Source organism: Diorhabda carinulata, chromosome 2, assembly GCF_026250575.1.
Source record: "Diorhabda carinulata isolate Delta chromosome 2, icDioCari1.1, whole genome shotgun sequence".
Lineage (NCBI taxonomy): Eukaryota > Metazoa > Arthropoda > Insecta > Coleoptera > Chrysomelidae > Diorhabda > Diorhabda carinulata.
In genome coordinates this window covers 8,849,043-8,872,166 of record NC_079461.1, presented here as the reverse complement: position 1 = coordinate 8,872,166, position 23,124 = coordinate 8,849,043, and the positions used below count along the sequence as shown (strand labels likewise).

Genomic DNA, 23,124 nt, shown 5'->3' with positions numbered 1-23,124 from the left:
TTTTGTTACTGGACATTACTGGAAATGCGTGATGTAGGAATGGTAGTAAGAGCAGACATAGGGAGATTGATACAACGATAAACAATGAGGTGAGGTTTGAAGAACTGTTACAGGAGGCACGGCGCAGTGATAGATACCTGAAGAAGAAGAAGAAAGATTATTTTAAGAATCACTTGATTCACATTTTCATTCGGCTAGTCAGGCAGGTCAAACTAGGAAATGCAAATAGATCGATATAGGACAGTCAGGAGGAGGTGTGCTTCTTCCTGAGACTGTGGTTGAAGATGGAAATTGAGAAAACAGTTCTTCAGAAACTGTGAAGTAAGCATCTGGCTATGGCTACCCCTTGGGAAAATGTTGTGACCGAAATAGTGCTGCGTGAGGCTCACGTAGTGGGACCAAAATTGATCGCTGATATACAGGTGGAAATGATGTGGAAACGATGAAGATCATGGTCAGATGTTTATTAATGCCTCATATGTTGTTTGTTATTTATGATATTATTATGAGCGGAGTAATTGAAAGTACTATAACACACTTGTTAAATAAAATTATATATAGAGACGTTCACTAAGAAGTGCCTTAAAAAATTGAGAACATGTCAATTGTAGGATGTCAATCATTATGCCAAAATCAGCCCAGAAACTGTCATTTGTGTCGGTGAGATTTATTACTTTTGTTGTGTGGATAGTGTTCTGAACTTATTTATTTTTTTTGTGGAATGAGAAATGATATGTTATTAACACCAACTGTTTTTAAGTTATTATATATTGCAAAACAATCAAAATGGTTTCTATAATAAAGAACCAATTGTTAAAACATTTATCCAGGTATTTTTTTATTTAGATGCTTGTATGCTTCTTGTATTAAACGAAAATAATTTGATTATCAGTATATTGAAAGGCATTATACATACTAATACTACTAATTATTAATTCTGAATTTATTGGTGCCTCGGAAACTTTATATATATATATATATATATATATATATATATATATATATATATATATAAAGTTTTTTAAAATTATATTCAATATCAATATTTTATATTCATAATTTGAATGTAATATGAAATTTTCAATTCAATCATATAAATCTATTTTAGAAACGTAAACAAATTGAAACTACCAAATGCGCATATATATATATATATATATATATATATATATATATATATATATATATATATATATATATATATATATATATATATATATATATATATAAATATGTGTTATTGTTAAATTCAAACAATTTACTAAAAATTTGGTAATGAGTTGGAAAAAACATTTGTTTATAGTCAATCAGTGTTTAGATTATTTTCCTGTTTGAAATAATGCAAATTGAATATTAATGGTATAACTGCATATTATATAAATCAAGTATATTAATTGTGATATGTATTAATAATACATATTTAAGAATGTAAAATACTGTTAGTGACATATAAAAATATTTATTATTTTTCTCAGAATTATTTGGTTTTTTTCTAAAGAGATCTTTAAATTTCTTCACATTTTTACTTAATAACTAGGGTTCATACCAGCAATGAAAATTTAGTGGTCCAAAAGGACCACCTAAGTTATGATTTAGTGGTCCAAAAATATAATGTGGTAGACAAAAGTAAAAAAATTAACATATGCATGCTACACACACTTTTATACATATTTTTACGGCATATATAAATTCTTTTATGCAAAAACAGCACATTAAATATAAAACATAGGTTTTTTTAAAAATATTTTGGGCGACAAATTTGTCGTCGATTTGTATGATTTTGGCGACAATTGTCGCTATGTCGCCATGCTGAAGTGAACCCTATTAATAACACTCTAATTTTTTAGCATGAACTAGAATGACATTTGAATTTATTTTTTAGATTTACAAAGAATCTGTCAGCAGATAAAATTAATCTCAGTACATTTAAGGGGGAAGGTGAACTTTCCAATTTAGAGTTGAATGAAGTAGTTTTAATGGATTTATTGGAATTGCCATCATGGCTAAGTTTGAAGCAGGCGTGGTGCAACAAAGTTACTTTCCGAATACCTTGGACAAAGCTAAAGAGTGTGCCAATATGTCTAGTGAGTTATTTTGTTATTTTTATGTACTATATTTACATATTCAGTGATAAAAGTAATAAGTATCTCATCCATTTACATATGAACTACCACTTTAAAAAAATATAGGGTATAGTATATAATGTTGTTTTAAGTAAATACCACAAATGTTTTATTTTTTACCTATTATTGTGATTCAACTGTTATACCCAAATCATCTTATAAATGTCAGACTAAGAAGTAAATATTGAGTAATTTGGAATAAAATATCTGCCTACATTAATATTTGCTAGAATTATTTCACTTGACTTTTTTGTTTAAAATGCTTCTTGAAAGTAATATTTTTCATTAAAATTAAAATGAGTTAAAAATCATTGCAGATGTGGAGAAAATATTTCATAACAGAAATAGTTCATATATGACAAGAGGTTTCAAGTTAATCATAATATACCCTTAAGATAAGGAGGTTGTAAGATAGGGGATTAAACTAATTATACAACTGTGTATAAAAGTATTAGTACAATTAGTTTAATAATAATAATAATAAATACTCGTCACAATTAACATAGGTTTGATTCTGAAAAAGAATGGTAGTATGTATGAAGTACTGGTATGCAAATAAACAATGAAATAATAAAGAAGTAATGGAAGAACTTTGTGATGTCTTAAGATTTTAAAATGAATTGGAAAAAATATTATATTTGTAGTATATTAAAAGGAGAGAGTATATACTGTCTATGCAATGGAATTTAAGTTGATAACAGCCAAGACAATACTGGGGAAAATTAAAAAGACCCCTAACTGTTGTCTCTATTCATATAGAGTTTGAGCATCACCTGTTATTTAATTTGTTTATGGTGCTTGATACTGTCAGTCATTTTACACAATTTACGAACATAATTAAAATATTTCTTTGTAAATTCAACTTACTGAAAGTAACTTTTTTTATATAGTCAGATAACTATGTAGTTATTTGAAAAAATATCATTATTTAATTATTTTATTGACTAAAATATGATCTGATTGTCGGCACTTTTTAAATGTCGTTATTTTTACCGTTCATTGTATTAATGGTGTATTTCAGAATTTGGAGGAAGTGCAAATAGTCGTAGAGACATGTGAAGAACTTCGAATTCCTTCAATGCATTTGGGAAATACAAATGCGGGCGTTCCGGGAAAGTACAGCTTTATTCATAAAGTTATTGATGGAATAACTGTAAATGTTAATACAGTTAATATTTTATTTTACAGTCCAGCCTTTTCTGCATCCGTTCAGGTAAATTGATGACAATAACTGAAAATAATTCTAATCTTAACCATAATTAACGTTTCAAAATGCTCAAACCATGCTTAATTATTCCGAGTAGTTATGTTTGATGTAATCAATTTAGCAAATTTGAGTCTTGGATTACTTAACTATTATGTAAATTGTTCAATATGTTCAATAATCTGATTTTATAGAATTTTCTATTAATTATCTATTCATAAATATAGTAAGTAAATAAAAAAAAATATATTAATGGGGTCGTGGGAAGCATCTTTTCTATTATGGTTAGATTTTGTTAGAGGTAGAATAAAATATTATTTCTATTTAATTTCTTTACATTTTGGACAACTTTTTCTCTGAAGGAATAAGAAATTTGAATAGAGATTACTGTGTTTTTTATTGTTTCATTTCATATTTTTTTCAGAGAGTGAGTTGTCAAAAATTTCTTCCTTCTATTTTATTCTAATAACTAAATTAGGTTTCCATTTCTTCAACTGATGATGATAATTTTTAAGATTACAAGAATAGTAGTAGACTCAAAAAACCATAAATTTCAACCATCAGACCTTAGAATGACACGTTTGAAAAATCAAGCCAAGGGACAGATATTAATATTTAAAGAACTGAAGTGGGATACTGTTAGGATTGAAGCTAAATCTACTAAAGATAAGAATTTAACTCCTTTAAGACTAATCATTAATGAAGCTAGATGTAGGATTGTAATAAAAAAAAGATTGTCTGGTAAGTTTACTATACATATTAAAATATGAAAATCTTTCTCTCCAATTAAAATACAAGCCATCGATTTTGAAAGAATCAAAATGTTTCGACCCAATGGTCGTTCGTATTATTTATTACAGAAATTAGGGATAGCACAAAAATTAATGTTTTTGATTTTCTATTGAAAATTTTGCTGTTATTTTTTAAATTAAATTTCTCTCGACTTTTTTTGTTACATTACACAAGTTCCTAAGGTAATAGGGAGGAAAGAATTCTTATACTGGGGCGTGTAAACTCTTCTTATTTCTATTTTAACACCTATCTAATCTGTTTTCTGAAGTTACCAGAGGAATCCTTATATGAATAGTTTACATTTATGTAATTGCTATCAGGCAAACTTACTCTGTTGTATATTCTTTTTAATGTACTGGACAATATTCATTACGAGATTGAGTTATTGTTCTTTCGCATCTTTCTATACCAATCTTTCTCATACCTCTCTTCACTTTGGCCATAATTTCTTCGTTGGTTTCCTTATACTTTTTTCCGCTTTCTTCTGCTCTTTATTAACTCTTTCCATATTCTATAATTAGTCATTTAGGTGCCCTCAATTGATGGTTATTGATGGTTAATCGTATACCACTATTATTTATTTATTTGTTCTCCTTCTACAGACCCCTTCATTACATAGAATTCCACCAAAAAATTTCTCTCACTCCACCTTGAGTTTCTATATTTTTGTTTGTGATTCTTATTCCACATCTAAATATTCAAATTGGGTGGCCTCCTCAGAAACAGTAATCTTTTTCGTCATCTATCTTTACTGCTAAATTACTTGTTGGTCTTTGTAAGCTCTCTACCTTTATCATATATTTCATTATCTGCTCGTTTATATATAGACCATGTTCTCTTTTTCTTACGTCTAACCGAGCTATGACGTTTTGAATTTCTATTTTTGATCCAGTCATTCCCAACATAGCTCTTGCTCCAAGACGCCGCTTCGATCGTCATTCCAGCCAGTCATCGATTCCAACAGCATATTCACCAATCTTACTTGAAACCAAACAAAATCTATTGTAGCTTCATGTAATTACCCAAATAGATCTGATATGAAGACCCCTATTTGGCATCTTCACCTGTCTTGCCACAACTATAATGCTTTTTTGCCTGTCAAAAAAACGTCATGTCCAATTTTCATTGCTATTGTAATTCACCATCATTGTGATAATTAAGCTTCAGAAAACTCTACCATCCTGGAATCCTTGCCACTTTTCTATACCAGATTCTTATTCTTACACATACTGCTCTTCCTGGGCACATCATTGCTGTTTGCCCATTCCTTACTCTTTTTGGTACGGTCCTCATCTTGAATGTTTGCGTACATTGTCCTTAATGTCGACACATTTTAGAAAATATGAATTATGCACAACACATTAGTACACAGTACATTTGGTCTCCAACTTCCTCTTCTAGATTTTTCTAAGTTTCACCATTAACGATTGACTCGGTTTATTGTTGGGAATCTTTGCTTCATTCTAAAAATAACCTCACAATTTGAAACATGCTGGGATTCAAATCAAGGTTGATGAGTTTCTATTTAGAATGTTTATTTTTCCCACTACCTATCTAGCCTTCTTCAAAGTTTCATTGCATTATCTATTTATTTATATAATAATGAGTTGATTGCAATTCTTTATACATAACTACACAATTGCATGAAACTCAAAAAATTTTATTTTACTTTCTCATATTTAGCTTGAAAAGTCGTAGAATGAAAAAAGAACTCTTGAAATTTACTTATCTGGTATGTGGTTTTCTTAAAAATAACAAGATCTAATTGGTTGGTGCAGTTTTCTAAAATTAATTTAAACTTAATGGCATTTTCTTCTCTCTGAATCTATGGATCTTGATAAATCTCTAGAAAGATTAACAATATTACATATCAATAATAGAAAATGGGACTTTAATTGAATATCTAATCTTCACCTTTTTCTTTTATGTTAATTCTTTGGATGTTTTAGATTCATTTATTTTGGGTTCAAGACTGGCAATCATCCTGAATGACTTAATGTGGTTTTTCACTGATTCACAATTGAAAGCAGGACTATATTTTCTCGACTCTTTGACTGATTTAATTCAGAAATCGACACAGATTACCAGAAGGACAAAAGCTGCTCGAAAATTAGAGGTTGGTATATTATTTTTATGTTATAAGAAACAATAATTATCTTGAAAATATATAATAAATAATAAATTCAAAAAGGAAGGATAAAACAAATAAAAAGAATTCTAAATATATTATATGTAGTTATTAAATTATTCTAATTATCTAATTATACATAATTGACATAATTTATCAAAATATTGTCTTAAACAAAAATGCCTACAAGAGTGTATAATAATTGTGAGCCTGTTAAGGTACGAAAAATATGATATATGTATGTATGGTTTTTGGGGTATTGTATACACTGTGACCCAAAGAATCTTTCTTGCTGCAAAACTGGAGAACCCAGTGTTTACAGGTGATCTATTAATTCCACTCCTTTTAAAAGTCTAGTATGTGGAATGGCTTTAATTGCCAGAGATCTTCGTCGTTTATTTCATACGCTCTCATGGCTCTGGAGTACATTAGAGATTCAAACATCGAGACAATATGGATAGAGGCTTTGTCCTCTGTGCGACATTACCTACTAAGTCTAGCGTCTTCAGGTATTTGTTGAGGCGACAGGGCCTCGATAGGACTCCTGTTTTTGTTTGTATTAATTAAAATTTCTGTTCTACTTATTGATTGTTCAGCTAAATTATGATATGAAATAGGATTTGTAGCGTTCGCTTGAGATAAATTATTTTTTGAACTATAATAATATTGTTTCAAATTATTAATTTGTTTATGAATAAATTCTAAATCTATATAATATATAAAAGTGTGTTTAGTATATATAAGATTACTAGTTCCTAAATTAGTTATTTACTTCCATAATTTCTATGTCTTCTGTCTTAGTCGTCTTGTAAAGTAGTAGTAATATTAATACTATTGTCAGCTTCATTATTCTGTAACAATTTTTTTTGTTTAAATTTTTGGTTTTCTAATTATGTTTTTATGATAAGTTCCTTTATTTGTTTCTAATAATATACCAGAGTCTTTTACGATTTCTGCCTTTTTAAATTTAAGTGATTTTTGATCTCGGAATTTTGTTTTTATATAGGCTTTGTCTTGATTTTCATAAGAAGGTGGATCATTTCTATTTTCATTTCTCTTTATTATTTTTTCTTTAATATTAGCATTTCTGTCTTTTATTTTTTCATATAGTAATTTTGATGTTCCTTTGTGATTTTGTATATAATTGGATATTAATAAATGATCGTCTAAATCAAATGGATCGGGGTAAATTGCGTTACAGAGTGAATTGAATTATTGAATTATTATATGCCAATATTGAATGTTTTATTAATTGATTAGGTGTTAAATCTTTGTTATTTTCTTTTATACATCTGAAATGTTCAATAAGACTAGAGTGAAAACGTTCTACAGGTGAATTGGAGTTACTATTCTTTGATGTTGTATAATGTAATTCAATTTTATGTAGTTTGCAAAAATCTTGTAGGTCGTTGTTCTTGAACTCTGAACCACAATCAGCTGTAATTTTATAAGGTAAACCGTGATGAGTAACATAATTTAATATATTGTCAACAACTGAGGTTCCATTCACACTTGACATTGAATAACCTTGACTGTAACGTTTTTGTGTTTTGCTCCCATCTACCATCGGAGTTGGGAGCCATGAAGGACTTTTCTACCCACACTTTAGCGAGCTTATCAGCTATTTCATTTCCCTTTGATCAGGTGTGTCCCGGAATCCATTGTAGGATATCTTTATTTTTCTTACCTAGCTCGTTTAATTTTTCTAGGCAATCTCAAACGAGTTTGGATTTTATGATATTAGAGTTTAGGGCTCTAATGGCTGCTTGACTATCTGACAGGATGATGATCTCCTGTTGTGATAACTTTTCTCTAGATTAAACTGAGAACATTTTTCAATTGCATAGATTTCTTGTTGAAAAATGCTTGGTGCGCTGCACAGGCTTTCAGAGTGTTTGGTTCTGGGCCGGTACACTCCTAGGACAAATATGATAATTGTGGAAAATACGAAAAAATGTATACATTTGATTTTAGAAATCCAAACTTATTTCAAAATTTAATGAATATAGATCAAAAAGAATTTTTAGAAATGGTTTATATTATCAAAAATGAGAAATCTAAAATTAAGAAGATATAAGCAATGAAATAAAGTAGTTATATTTTATATGTTATATCATTTATGAATGATTGGCTGTTATTCATATAATTTTAATTTTTTATAATAAAAGTTAAAAAGTATTTGTATGGTTAAAGCAAAATTTAACAAAGACGTCACAAAATGTTATTTTTTATGTGGATCAGAAAGCAGCAATATATTATTTATATTATTCATAGGAACTACCAGAATATCAAGCTCAGTTACTACAAGAGGGTTTATCTGATGTTCAGGATAAGAGCAAACTTTTTGCTGCTCATGATGTTATCGAAACTTCTTATCACTTGATATCACATCAAATAATGTTACATCTAAGCGACGATCCAGGAGGTGGGTGAGATAATATATTAATAAGTCAGTGTTATATATTATCAGAGAGATTTTTATTTAATATATTGAGGAATCAATCAATCAAATTGAGAATAAAGCGTTTAAAAGTTGACACAGTTCAATTTAATGTTGAATTTTAACCAGAAATAGGTTCAAATATTATTCACAGAAATTCTATTCTCACATTGATTTTATCTGTATTTTCAAATATTAACATTTCTTCTATTTCTATTTAATATTTCAGCTGGTCGCTCGTCCTATCCAAATTTGAAAAATGGAGATGCTCTGCATATTAGTTTGAACAAATTTCATATAGATTACTATCCTTATCATCTTGCAAAAGGTAATTGAACAATTGTAAAAAAAAATAATGTTGTTAGTTAAATATTATAGGTAATAGAAAACATTGGCTAAAATACAATTCGAATTTTGTGCCACATGCTTTATGGCAGGAACAGGCTTTGAACTCCTTTAAAACGAGGCTATTGAATCTTGTAGATCAACATAGACCACTACACACTCCACTGAATAGACCCATGAAGGTAATGTACTCAATAGTGCATCTTTATCTAAATTATATACTACAGTCATTGATAAAATTTTTTATTATTAGTATTCATTCTGCTATTGGTGAAGAATCATGCTAGATATTTCATCTGTGGTTTCGTTTATACGAGGCGTCCAAGATTTTGTGTTTACCATGTTACAATTTCTGATGTCTTTATTTAACGAACTGTTTACTAGAATAGCCCTAATACTCACAATTGCACTGTCTGACCAAGTTGTATCTGAAAGTAAACTACAACTTACTTAACTTGTCATGTATATGAACTGAATTTGCAACCACAATAAGCCAAGTAATCAAATTAAGAATCTACATCTACAAGAATAAGTTTAAACCAGTAGTTACATATGCTGTGGAAACTATGAGACTAACAAATATAGACAAACAATAATAAAGGATTTATGAGAGAAATTTAATAATAATAATGGCTTAACACCCCTAATGGAATTATACTGTAAAAATGCTTTCTAGATTCAATTGTTGGTGGATCAGTCTCCATAATCCATGTCTACACCTTCCCGCCTCAACTTCCTGTATCCTGTTAGTTTTTGATTCCTCCTCTGCTTAGGTCATCTTCCACTTCTTTTAACCAATTTGTCCTAGGCCTGCCGCGTCCTTTTCTACCACCTGGATTCCTTTGCATGATATTGTGTGCTACAGATCTTCTCTACTTACATGCCCCAACTCGACTCGCTGAGCTTTGATTTTTTTTATTAGATCTTCGCCGCTGAGTCCACTATCTTTTATTTGTTCCATTATTGTTCTAATAATTTTTCTTTCTATTCATCTCAATTTTTTCATCATTTCTCGTTAATGTCATTGTTTCAGCTGAGTACATCATTACTGGTCTAATCATCTCTTATACATATTGATCTTCGTTTCTTTTGTTAGTAGTTTACTTTCCAATTTCCTGTTAACATGGAAAGTTCTATTTATATCGATTATTTTAGAGAGATTAATTAGAAAAATTCATGGACCAGTGAAAGTTGGAAATAATGAGTATAGAGGACTTGTGCACTTTGAAATTATTGATTTTTAGAAAATGAGGATATAGTAAACACAATTAAAGTAAAAATATTACGATGGTAGGGACACATTAAAAGAATGGGAAAACGACAGGGGATAAGGAAAATTACTGAATAGAGACTGAATGAGAAAAACAAGATTGTACAAGATATGAAAAACCTAGGAGTTTGTGACTGTAAGAAGCAAATTCAGGACAGAAAGAAATGAAGAACAATAGTTCGTGCTGCATAAACATGTATTATGGTGTAATTGAGTATTGATAAAATGTGGGCTGACCTCCCACAAAATACAGGGTTGAAAGAACTCAATTTTTCACGCCAATGGACCTTTTTTCGCTGGGAAGAATTACAGCAGGAAAACTTACTTACTTTATACTCCTATCTAATAAAGTATAAAAAGGACTGTAAGGAATAGGTCTTTGGTATCTATTTGAACTAATCTTACATTTAATTATATATACTTTCAAATAGATTCAAAATTTATGGTTGAATATATGTTCGAACAATCTTACATTACTTATACTTCTTATATGATTCAGTATAATGGGGTGTATTTTATTAACTAAGTACTGAATGTTAAGTTTAGAATCTGCCCAACATATTTTTGTCACAATTACAAAAGCTACTTTCACAAACGCCACTCTTTTATTTTATCTTTGGGGTTACTGAATAATTTGAAATTTATAAATTAATTTAAATATATTCTCCATTTTTTTGTATATATGGTATTGAGGCACTAAAACAAGCAACTATTTTTATTTAGAATTTGGAAAAAATGGTCTTAACAAAGATATTTTTTAAATTCATGAATGAACATATCAACTATTATTTTCTATCACAATCAAACAGCTACATTTTTGATTATGTATTTTCTTTCTTGAAACTTCCAATATTCAGTGGAAAGATGATCAATCTTTATACTGGGAAATAGAAGATGTTTAATGCATGGAAAAGAAGAACCAGGATATACCTTATGAAGTAGTTTTCTTTTTCTAAAAATATCAAATTCTAACCTATTTTTAATTACTTACTATTCTGATTTATAAATAAATTTTTATAGTTGAAAATTGTGAATTTAATTTCGATATATTACTTTTGCTTTATTTGTGTCTGATATCAATCACTCTTGGGTAATCTGCTTGTCGAATTAACTAGAACTTTTCCTCTGGTAGTGCCTATCCGGTCGTGACTGACATAGTTATTGTAACCTTGAAGTTTTGGAGCTAAGACTGTCGATTCTCCGTGACCATATATTTGCCGTGTAGATTAGCTGCAGAAAGTCATATCGATTTTTAGTCCTTGTTATGTGACGCAAATATTCCAATTTTTTTATTTTTAGGTCTTTATAGTACTTAGGAATTAGTAAACTTGTCTAACCATGATATTCTTAATTTCCTTCACACCATGGTAGGAAAAGTGATAGGCAATTGCATAACTGTTCTCTGTTTATTCATATTGCTTATGAAATTCGTTTTTATGGTAAAAATAATATTGTCTATGTACAATTTAATTGAACATAGTTACTTGGATAAAAAATATGAGTTATTTTAAGTCGCAGATTAGCCGAGAATACTTTTGATATATTTGATATCTATAGAGGGAAGGTAGATTTCCAACTATAATCATTTATCTAATGGATAATAATCGACAGTTATTATTTATTGTATTTAGGAAAAATAACACCGTCACATGCAGGTATATCCCGGTTGATACTTTCAACTGTATGCAATATAGACTGACCAGTTCCCATTTTATATACACCAATTGATTTTAAGATACAAGATGTCATTGGGAGTATTTGGTGACAGTAAAACAAATCAATATAGATTGAAAACCCTTTATCTTATGTTCAATAAGTGAGTAGAAATGAACGCTCATTAGTTTACATTTTAATATATTACATCAAAATAGTGAGGTTTAATTTCAAATCGTCTTGGTTCATGATTATTAGTTTATTTTTTTTGTTGGAAGGTAAACGCACTGAAATATTTTTCCGCTAGATATAAAGTCAATAAAAACTTCCTCAATATATTCCATAATGTAAGATTCCTTAACTTCTTCGCTAGTACTTTTTCTGCTCAGTTCCTTTTGTTATATAAAATATGAAGCTTTAACATTGTATGGATGTTTTATCCATTGTGGTATTACTGTATTCAAAACATCCTCAAACCTCATTCCAATATTTGTTTTTAAATGTTGAGTGTGTTTTATAAATTTTTTCTGAATGTTCATTGTAATGGATTTGTCAGAAGCTATATTTTAAGTATTGTCCATTTTTGTTGAGTGTTTTATATCAATATTTCAATTTTTAGAATCCAGATAGTACTCCACAAAGTCCAGAGTCAAAACCTCAAGCAAATAATGAACAAAAAAATAGTAAGAAAACGGTAGAATTGAAAATAGCAAAGCTAATGACAAGTTGTATTGTTTTACGAATTGAAGATTTTACTATCTACAAAGTAACGTCTTCACAGAAGAAAGGTCTCAAAGAATTTATTTTTGGTAAGCATTATTAATGTCAAAGATTACTAAATGTGTACATATATATTTTTTTATTGAATTTAATTTGTTATTCGAGTTGATCACACCGACATTTTAGTTTTGTGGTTGAAAATTTTTTTCATATAACTATTCAATATTCTTGAACGTTTTTTCAGCTTCATGCAGTAAATATACTTCCATTATGAAAGCTTATAAATTTTTTTTTTGTAAAATATAGGACATATTTCTCAAGTGCATTTATCTATTCAAATAGTAACAATACAATTTTGTGATCCTTGGAAGTCATTTTGATTTTGTTTTTCAAATTGGTATAAATGCATCCAAATCACAGATCCTTAATGATTTTTGATAATTTTTTTCGTTTAATAGCTCAGCGAAAAGGAAAGGATAAATGTTATTATACAGGTATCTATTCCTAAAGACTGTAGTGTGAAGTAAGAGTAGTTGTCAATTAGAATTTGATAAAGCTTTTTAGTAAACAAATTATTTGTTGTAGTTGTCTAATACATTCAACAAGAGTGGTATAAGTGAGAGATGCTTTTTTTGTAATAATTGATTAATAACACTAATGTCAACCTAAAGTATTTCTATGCATTCATTATTTTACTGCTTTTTAAAAACTTGAGTGTTGATAGACATTTACAGTGAAGCCGTGCCACTTTATCTTATACTAATGTTTTCACTTCACAGAAAATATTGAATATTACAATTGCATTCTGATGCTCTATTACTATACCTTATGCTTGTAATAATAATTGGGGTTATCATATTTGAATTTGCCTCCAGAAATGCTGGTGTAGAGAAAGATCTCCGAAATAATGTGCCAAATGTCTCTATTCAGGTTTTTACAAATACATGAATATTTTGTGCAGTATAGTTGTCTCTGAAAATCACTAATAAGCATTACTTTAAATACTTCTGTCTTTTATAAACTTATGTTTTTTTGAATAACACTATAGCATGGTAGATATTTCTTTAATTGCACTTTTATGATACTAGGAAATATTTTATATTTAAACTTTGCTTTCATGTGTCTGATAAATTTAGAAAATTATACTTCAAGAGCTCACTCGCTAGTGCAGCTAAGTGGTGAGCATGAAAACATTTGTATATTACAAATATATGAAGTATTCCTCTCACTTGACACTTTTAGTTCTCAAAGAAAAATAGTAAATATATTAGGTAGTCTTTTAAATGTTTCGTGAAATTTTAATCAGCTTCTCTGATATTACACCAAGTTCAAGAACAACACTTTTATTTTTTTACCAAAGGTATAAATCATAGCGTTTATAAACCGTTTTATACAGTGTTAATATATGTGGAAGATGACGTATAAGTTTGTAGTATTTGATTCCAGATTTTAGTCCGTGTAGTTTAGAGATTTCTTAGTAGTATTATTGTATTGTATGGTTAGGATTTACCTCCAATTATTCGATATTCTTATAAAATATTCAATTGAAATTTTTTTTACTTTTCATTATTTAAAAAAAATTAACTCTTTTAACAACTACGTTATTTTGTAAATTTCTACAACCAGAGGACTTTTGCGAAGATTTAACTTCAAACCACGTTGTTATAGCTTCCTCATAAAACATTTAGTCGAAATTTCAGTTGTTTTTTGCTCTAAGGCATTCCCTGTATGTGACCCAACCATTCTGATCTTCTAGATTTTATTAATTTGCTTAGTCTCCAAATCGATTCCTTATTTCAAAATTTTTACCTCTTAATATCATTCTGCGTATTTTCGCCTCTGTAGCTCACTGTTGTTCTTATTATTGTTTTGTATAGATGTAGCTTCGTTTTTCTGGAGATTATTTTGGATCTTTTCGCATTTAACGCGCCACTCGTCGTCTTCCTCGCTTCTAGTTTTCCTACCTCGTCACCGTCGTCCTTGATAACCACCCCAAGATATACATAACTTTGAACTTGTTCTTAGCTCATTGCCTTTTCTTAGTTCAGTACAACGTATTCTATCCATTTGACATCTGATATTTTACTTGAGTTCTGTAGACATGTGTCTACAAGAGTCTTTTTGAAACACATTATCTGTTTCGTATGCATTATTTCAAAATTCACTCAATTCCAAACACACAACAATGGCTTGTTCAATTTTGTGATTTATGAAAGTCCGAAGAAAGTTTTATCGCAATAAGAAAGTTGATAGGATATTAAGTTATTTACTTAGAACAATGGAAGAAAATAATCATAAATGTTGAAAATGGCGAAAGGCGATTCTTGTAAATCATACCATGAAAAGGGCATAGTATAGGTAATATAATCTGTTGATATGTTGATGTGGTAACAAACTTTAAAGTGCTATTTTCCATTATCTTTATTTAATTGATTAAAGATGATATTTTTGAGAAGTCTGAGTTTTGTCAGTATTAATATTTCATTTCTTATGAGTTGCTTAACGACCTGTTTAATATAAGAAAAGTATTATTTATAAAATATGCTCAACGAAAAATACAGTTAATCAAATACCACTTATAATTGTACAAATTTTATCAATCTAGGTAATATAAATATTTATCAATCTAGGTAATATAAATATTTATCAAAAAAAACTTTGTATATTTGGATGTAATTGACATGTTTATATATTCTTTTCAGGAGACAGAAGTCAGTTATCGCTTCCAGTAGATTCGAACATTGTCCATGCCGAATTTACGCATTACTATTATCCTAGCGATGTACCCTTTCCTCGTAAGTGGTAAAAATTAATAATTTTCTAATATCAACAACAATATACAGAGACAGTAACTTTATCGAGCCGTAACAATGTAGTTTTCATTCTAGACTTAATTTTCACTGGTATTGTCAGTATAACGACAAGGACTAAGATAAGATGACCCCCTTTCAACGATACTATTCAATCTAGCTTTGTAAGGCATAATAAGAAGAACCAATATCAACAGAAAGGGCATAATATTTAACAAAAGTCACCAATGCTTAGCTTATGCTGATGATGTGCAACTGATAGCAAGAAATAGAAGAAAGTTTTAAGAAACCACCAAACAATTAATAACAGCAGCAGAAGAGATAAACCTACACTTCAATAATGACAAAACAAATTTTATGGAAATAAAGAATAAATGTGGAAGAAAGACAAAAAACAATTTCAAAGTATATAAACACAACCTTTGAAGAATATTAATATCGAAGAAGATATCCAGATCTATGAAAGTTCGAATTTATATGACAATTTTGAGACTCATCCTGACATACGCCTGTGAAACCTGGATAATGGAATAAAGAGAAAAATGCTAAGAATAATTTTTGAAGGAAAGACAGAGTTAGGATGGGAGAGAAGATCAAACCATGAAATTTACACATTTTTCAATGAGTCACCAATCAGCGCTTTTGTAAAAAAAGAAAGTCACTTAGAAAGAATGGCGAGACTCTTGAAATGAGTTGCACGGAAGACATTAGAGGGAAAAGGAGAAGAAGTAGACCAAAATAACGGTGGAGGAAAGTAGTGGAAAAGACCTTAGAGAGAAAAACATCCAGAGCTGGAGAGAAAAAGCAAGAGACCGAAAGAATTGGAGATTACAAGGCGAAGGTCTGCATATATATATATATATATATATATATATATATATATATATATATATATATATATATATATATATATATAGGAATTGGAACAGGCGTTTCTTCATTGCACATCACTTGTTTCAATAAATGCTTTTCATATTGTGAGAGATTTACAAGCATTTTTTTAATAGACAAGTGCATTATTGCATGTATTGTTAAGGACCCAGATAGGATCCAGAATGTTGGCCGGCTACCACTGATATTGCAAACATCTTTAATCTCTAGCAAATTCAATTCTTACACAAATTTCTCTTACTTGGTATTCGGTATATAGAAGATAAGTTGGTAAATGTAAAATTTTGGTAGTATTAGTATGTTGACAGGCAATAGAAACTACCAACTGTCTTCCCTTGAAAGGTCTCATAAAAGCGACCAACATTAAAAGTTTTTAGCGATGTTTCATTCAAACATAATCTGTGTTGCCGAAACTACTGGAAATAGTTAAACCAATACATATTTTGAGTTATTAGGTGCTCCTGGTGAAATAATAATTAAAGTGACATATATTTAGAATATTTATATTTCTTTATTTTTAATATTTATACTGTTAATAGAAAAAAAGAATGTGAATATTATTGGCTTAGAAAGAATTGACCATATAGATAGGCATCACTATAAAGTGTCGAAGAAGAGCCCTTTTTTACTGGTTAATTTGCTTATCAAATCCCCTTTAACTGTTTATACTCACGAGTTTATTATTTAGCCTTTAGCTCAGGTTAATCTATATATTAATACAATTTGTTTATTTGCACCTTTCAGTTCCTCCTCCCAAATTCTATGTTCAGTTGAATCCTATTTCTGTAATGTTTGATATCGATACATGCCTGTGGATAAATTCTTTCGGATTAAATCTCTTCCAGTCTCTTTCGAATGCGAAAAATGAAGAAACAATTTCATCATATAGTTACATGGATATAAAAATTGAAGCTATTCTTCCTAGGGTAAGTTTAATAAAAAAAATTACTACACTCAAAAAACTATTTAGATGATGTTTCTTATATGAACAAACACCTTATCTATTAAAATAGATTCAGAATCATGATCAATTATTGATAAAATAAAATTCTACTTATCACATTCACTACTGATTTTATTTTGAATTTTAATCTAAAATTATTTCATTCATATCTTATTACCTCCATTTGTTTCATTATTCGTATTATTAAAACTGTTATATTGATAAAAATGTTCGCAAACACAATCAATGATGGAGAAATGTACAAAAAATTGTAGACTTCTCCTATTTGAGTGCTTCTACTATTTTCTGATTATATGATTGATATACATCCAGAAATCCAGTAAAGAGATTAAAATACATAGTTCTTTAGTTGAATTTAATTTTTTAGATAAATTTTGAAAGTGCTGCTGACCATCCTAATCAAAAAGATAGACCGAAATGCTTGAGTTTTCAAGTGACGAGAGCAACCATTACTAATATAAGAAGTTTGGAACAATCTTCCAGAGCAGATCTAGCCAAGTGCGTAGATTCGTTTCATATGGGTTCTCTATTCTTTGGTTCGGAATTTCCTTCAAAACCGAATGATTTTTATGTAGTTACTCAAAAATTTATTGATCACATATCAACAGTGGATAACATTAGAAATGTGCCGTCTCAAATTGATTCATCTGTCACAGAGGATTGGGTAAGTTCAACTACAGCAAGACCTCGCTCAACGCTGTTTCGTTTAGCGCTGTTTTGTTTCAACCCGGGGATTCCTCGAAATTATGCGCAGCGCTAAGTTTCCAAATAACATATCCGAAACAGTGTATGTAGTAGTGTTGGTTTTGTATTGTACAGACCCATTTTTATCATTTGAGACATTTGTTGACAATGTAAGTGTATACATTTATATAATACTATAACGATTAATACAGTGACAAATATTATGATCTTTAGTTTTTAGCATGTGTGATAATAAAAAACAAGAAAAGAAAGCAACTGAAAAAAGCATTTCACTGGCAACTAAAATGCAAGTGATTGGAAGAGTAGATTCTGGTGAACGTCATTCTCCAATTAGTGCTCTACTGAATTTGGCAACTTCAACGATAAGGACAATTCTTAGGAATAAAAAAAATAATGGTCATCGGCAACTGCAACTACGTCAAGCTCTGTAACTAGAAGTACCCGTTCTAAAAATAACATTTTAGAGGAAATAGAAAACCAACTGTCTATATGGATCGACGAAGAATTTGAATGCAATATGCCATCAAGCTAATATATCATAATGGAAAAAGCTAGAAGAATTTTTAAATACATTCACGCTGAAGCAAGTGACATAAGTGAAATTTTCGATAATCATCAATCATCAATAAATATGAAAATTATCCAGGATTCGTGCACTGAACATTTCTGCCTGTCTGTTAAACGTTATTGCGAAATTAAAATATAATGCTTCTAGCTACCCAACAAATTTATCTGACTTAACAACATGCATTCCAGTCAAAATGGTTTTCTTGCCGCCTAACACAAACTGCCTTAATACAACCAATGGACTAAGGCGTTATAGCCAATTTTAAGGCGTATTACATGCGGCGAACATTTGGCAGAGGTTGAAGCAATCAATAAGTAAATTTTGAAAGATTTACAATGCTGTTGAAAACATAAACCTTTTATGGAATCAGATAACAGAAAGATTTTTGAAAGGAGTATAGAAGAACATTTGGCCAGATTTAAGCTAGAGCAAAAACATTGGACACTCTGTCGATATGGATGACATCGTGGAATTAGCGAAACAAACCGGTTTATATGAGGTAAATGTGGAAGAAGTCGAAAAATAAGTTCAAGAAACAGCAGCTAGTCTTTCGAATTATGAGCTAAAGGAATTAACTGAGCAAGAAAAAAACGTAAATATTCATAGTGGATCCTCTTTGGGACGTACTTAATAGCAGATTACTTGTAGCTTCACCAAATCCGCCTAATAATTTACATGAGATATTTCTTAGATTCATCGAAATATATGTCTTTTACATTTTGTATCATAACTTTTTGAGAAATTTTTTGTTTCTGTATTTCCTGCAGTAATCTCTGAATCACAAAAATTCCTAAATTTGGTTGGAATACTTTAGTTACATTTCCTTATAGTAATCGTTTGCTCAAATAAAAAGCAATATTTTTAAAAATAAAAAAAAAACTTATGCGTTAATTTTGCTGTTAGTATATTTTATGGGTTATAGAACTAATTCATATTTTTATTATAGATGAGCCTTTTTAGTAGAGAAATGTTGTGGACAGATGCCAAAGATGTATGGTGTATAAGTCTCGATCCTGTGTGGGGCGATTTCAATGGGGCTAGAGCTATTGGAATTTCAAAATCTGTGCCATTCTTAGATGCTTTACCAGTTACTATTTGGTTACATACTCATATGGATCCCAATTCAACTGTTAAACCTTCTGATAATACTGGAGAATTCACTCAGATTGATGCTGATATTCATGCACTAGTGTATATTACTAATTTAGTTAGCATCCAAATTAACCATTATCAATATTTGTTTTTATTGAGATTGGCAGAAGATGCTGCATTATTAGCTACATTTTTGGCTCTAGACTCTGAAAGGATATTGAAGGTGAGCTTGAGTGAAGTGAAATTGAGAACTCAATAATGAAAAGAGTTTGTTATTGAAGTTAAATGTTAGATTTTATTATATTGTTTACCAAAACGGTTATATAAAAGCTCGTCTACCACTTCCAAGATTCTTACGAACTTTGGTATCTACATTGGCTTCAAGAATATTAGATCTTCATTTCCATTCTAGAACCAGGTGACCTGGAATTTAATAGTATACCTAATTTAATATCATTTGTAACTTGTTTTTGCTTAATTTCAAATACTTTTGGGATATAGAGGAATTCTTTAGAGTGATTCATTCCGGGAAGGTAACCCTAAAGTGCTTTTCTTTCAGTTCTCTTCTTTTTCTGAAATTCTTATATATAACATGTATTACAATGTATTGACTTTTCCATGTTATTTGACTCAGATCAAACAGACTTTTTTTATTTTTATTCATTTCATAGAATTTTGCTTTGAGTAGATGACATGGGTGTTCTAAGCTTTGACAACTGCTGAACTAACTGCTGTGTTATATTTCAAATATTTTCAGTAATAAAAGATTTCGTATGCTGTTTTTAAACTCGTTTGACTTTTGCACAGTATCTGGAAAGGATCTTTCTACTAATAATATTTCACATCAATCTGATGGGGAAACTTTGTTATATAAGGTTTTTCTTTTTTCTTTATTCTTGTGTGTTTTCAGGTACCGAATGACAATTTCAAATCCTCTTGTATCCATTTCATCCACTGCCTTTTTATATAATTATACTATATTACCATGTCCATGACATATTTGAAATGCAATCTGGATTCCTAGTACAATATTTTTGTTAGTTGACGTTTTATTTATCTCCCAATGCATTACTAATTTTAATTAATTCCAAAACACAACTGATAAACTGAAAAAACTATAGAAGAAATTAGATTTAGATAATAAAAGTTTCAATAAAATCATCTGTAATGCTTCCATATGTAATTCAGAAGCAAGAGTGCTGAAAGTATTGATCTTCACAATTTTATATAACAGATGAAATCAGTCTTATCACGTTCTAATTTTTTAGGTTGAAAGCAATAGTACTATTGCAATGGGTGTCCTTATACCACAATTAGAAATTACTTTTGTAATGCCGTCAAATTCTCCTGGAAAGGAATCCTCTGGAGGTGATATAGAATCTGTAGTTCCAGACACATCAAGTATAGCTGATGACATGTACATAGGTGGAGTATACAGGTTTTACTAAAATGAGTTTAATAGTTATAAATGAAACGAAATTTCATTTTAAATAGGTATCACTATAAATATAATCAAAGAGGGATCAAACTAAACGCGAAAATTATAGAACAAGATATTTGGCACAAACTTCATAAAAATTTTGAAAAACAGACTAAGACACTTCTAAAACTAATACTAAAAGAAGAACATGTAGATTTCAAACATAAACCAATGATAATATATACCTGATAAGAAACATAAATGATAATATATATCTAATAAGAAAAATAATAGAAAGAACAACAAATGTTCCTACTTTTATTGATTCGAAATCAGCTTTTGACAGGGTTGACAGAGAGATATGAAGTTTATAATGGATATAGGTATAAATAAAGGGGACTGCTTACCCATACTACTGTTTATACTATCATGAACAAGGTAACGCCGAAAAAAAAAAATGAAAATCTAACTCGATACAAATAAAACCAAACTCGTAGTAATAAATGAAAATACGAATGATCGATATAAATATAATTAATTGTAAAAGAGTAACGGTATATTTTGAAAGTATACTGAGAGAAAACGAGAAAGTAGATACAAAAATAGCTCACAGGAAGGTAAATAAATCAACACAATTTACTTTGCAGTAAGTAAAACAATACACAAAAATATAGATCTAGAATATACAATGCAAAAGCAATTTCAACTTGAAAATATGCATTAAACATTGAACAATTGAGAGGTAAGATGAAATAAAGGCAATGGAAATGAAATACATAAGAAGAATGGTGAAAAAAGCTGAGTGGGGCGATAAAAACATCAAAAACCTTAGAAAAGTAACAAAACAATCATCAATACACAAGAAACAGCTCAATAAGTATTAAAATATCATTAAAATGGAGACAGATTAACGAGAACAATACTGGAAAAGGAAACACCATTAAAAAACGAAAACGAGACCAGAAAGGAAATAAGTAGATCCAATAAAAAAACAGGGAACAAAATATGAGAAACCTTAGCAAAAATGAGAAAAATGGCAAAAGATAGTAGAACAAATGGGTAGGTACAACAGGTATTGGAACAGGAATTATCTGACATATGAAAATGTTAAAGCAGAAGATTTTTATTAATAAAAACAATGTTTTATAAAAGGATATGATTTCAACTAAAAAAAAGAAAATGTAATTAAATGAAAAGTTTTGGAACTGGTGCGATACTCTATACTGAACACATTGTTCATTGCAACTAATACTTTTTAATTATATAAGGAACACTCAGTTTTGTTTTAAGAAACATTAGAAACCTGAACAACTAGGAGTAAAATATGACTGTGAAACCTGGACCTTCACAAATACATTAGAAGAAACGTTCTAAGAGGATATTGTAGATTATGGAAAGATTCGGAGTCTGAGATTGAGTAGATAGCTCCATAAAAAATGCCGAGGAATGGAAAAAGTTAGGGAAGTTACTGTCTGGAGGCAAATTTACCATGGTACCAAGGAGATTTGAAAGGAAGCAATTTATTTTGATCCTATATGTCATCATTTTTTTTGAGTTTGTATTTCTTTTTTCTACCACTAGTTTTCTATCGTTAAATGGTTAGACTGTCATATATTTTATTATTCTAGGATCAACACCATCTGTCTGGAAAAATAGTACTTCATCTATAACTCAAATTGGTGGAAATAAGAGACCAATTGCAAATGGCTCTTCTTCGTGTCAAATGGATTTACCCACTAGTAATTCTTCAGATTATTTGCAAACGGCAACTGGAAAACTTAGCCAACAAGAACAGACTATGTTACTCCAGCAAAAAGGAAATTTAAATTTACAAACAAACATAAATATGGGTAAGGAGTCAATGTGAATAAAACTAACTATGATAGAAATATGAATGTGAACATATTCTATGATTTTGTCAACAAAACTGAGTCTACTAAACATGGGTCATTATTTCTACACAATTTAATGTGGGTGTGGTACCATTAATCTAGTAGCT

The 23,124-nt window shown here is 29.6% G+C and overlaps 1 protein-coding gene across 2 annotated transcripts in view; it reads left to right on the top strand.

The window, feature by feature from the left end:
* The first annotated feature begins 600 nt into the window (after positions 1-600).
* The window catches only part of LOC130903918 (bridge-like lipid transfer protein family member 3B), a 38,033-nt gene continuing 15,509 nt past the window's right edge, over positions 601-23,124 (top strand). Inside the window, exons 1-15 of one of the 2 annotated variants that reach the window (XM_057816305.1) lie at positions 601-830; positions 1,883-2,084; positions 3,145-3,336; positions 3,843-4,068; positions 6,069-6,235; positions 8,522-8,672; positions 8,917-9,015; positions 9,066-9,214; positions 12,575-12,764; positions 15,378-15,470; positions 17,121-17,302; positions 17,708-18,004; positions 19,560-19,928; positions 20,974-21,130; positions 22,754-22,975. In XM_057816305.1, the coding sequence (XP_057672288.1) occupies positions 787-830; positions 1,883-2,084; positions 3,145-3,336; positions 3,843-4,068; positions 6,069-6,235; positions 8,522-8,672; positions 8,917-9,015; positions 9,066-9,214; positions 12,575-12,764; positions 15,378-15,470; positions 17,121-17,302; positions 17,708-18,004; positions 19,560-19,928; positions 20,974-21,130; positions 22,754-22,975 (2,740 nt within the window). In that variant the 5' untranslated portion in view covers positions 601-786. The remainder of the gene's footprint in view (positions 831-1,882; positions 2,085-3,144; positions 3,337-3,842; positions 4,069-6,068; positions 6,236-8,521; positions 8,673-8,916; positions 9,016-9,065; positions 9,215-12,574; positions 12,765-15,377; positions 15,471-17,120; positions 17,303-17,707; positions 18,005-19,559; positions 19,929-20,973; positions 21,131-22,753; positions 22,976-23,124) is intronic. The other variant, XR_009060791.1, reaches the window with a different exon arrangement.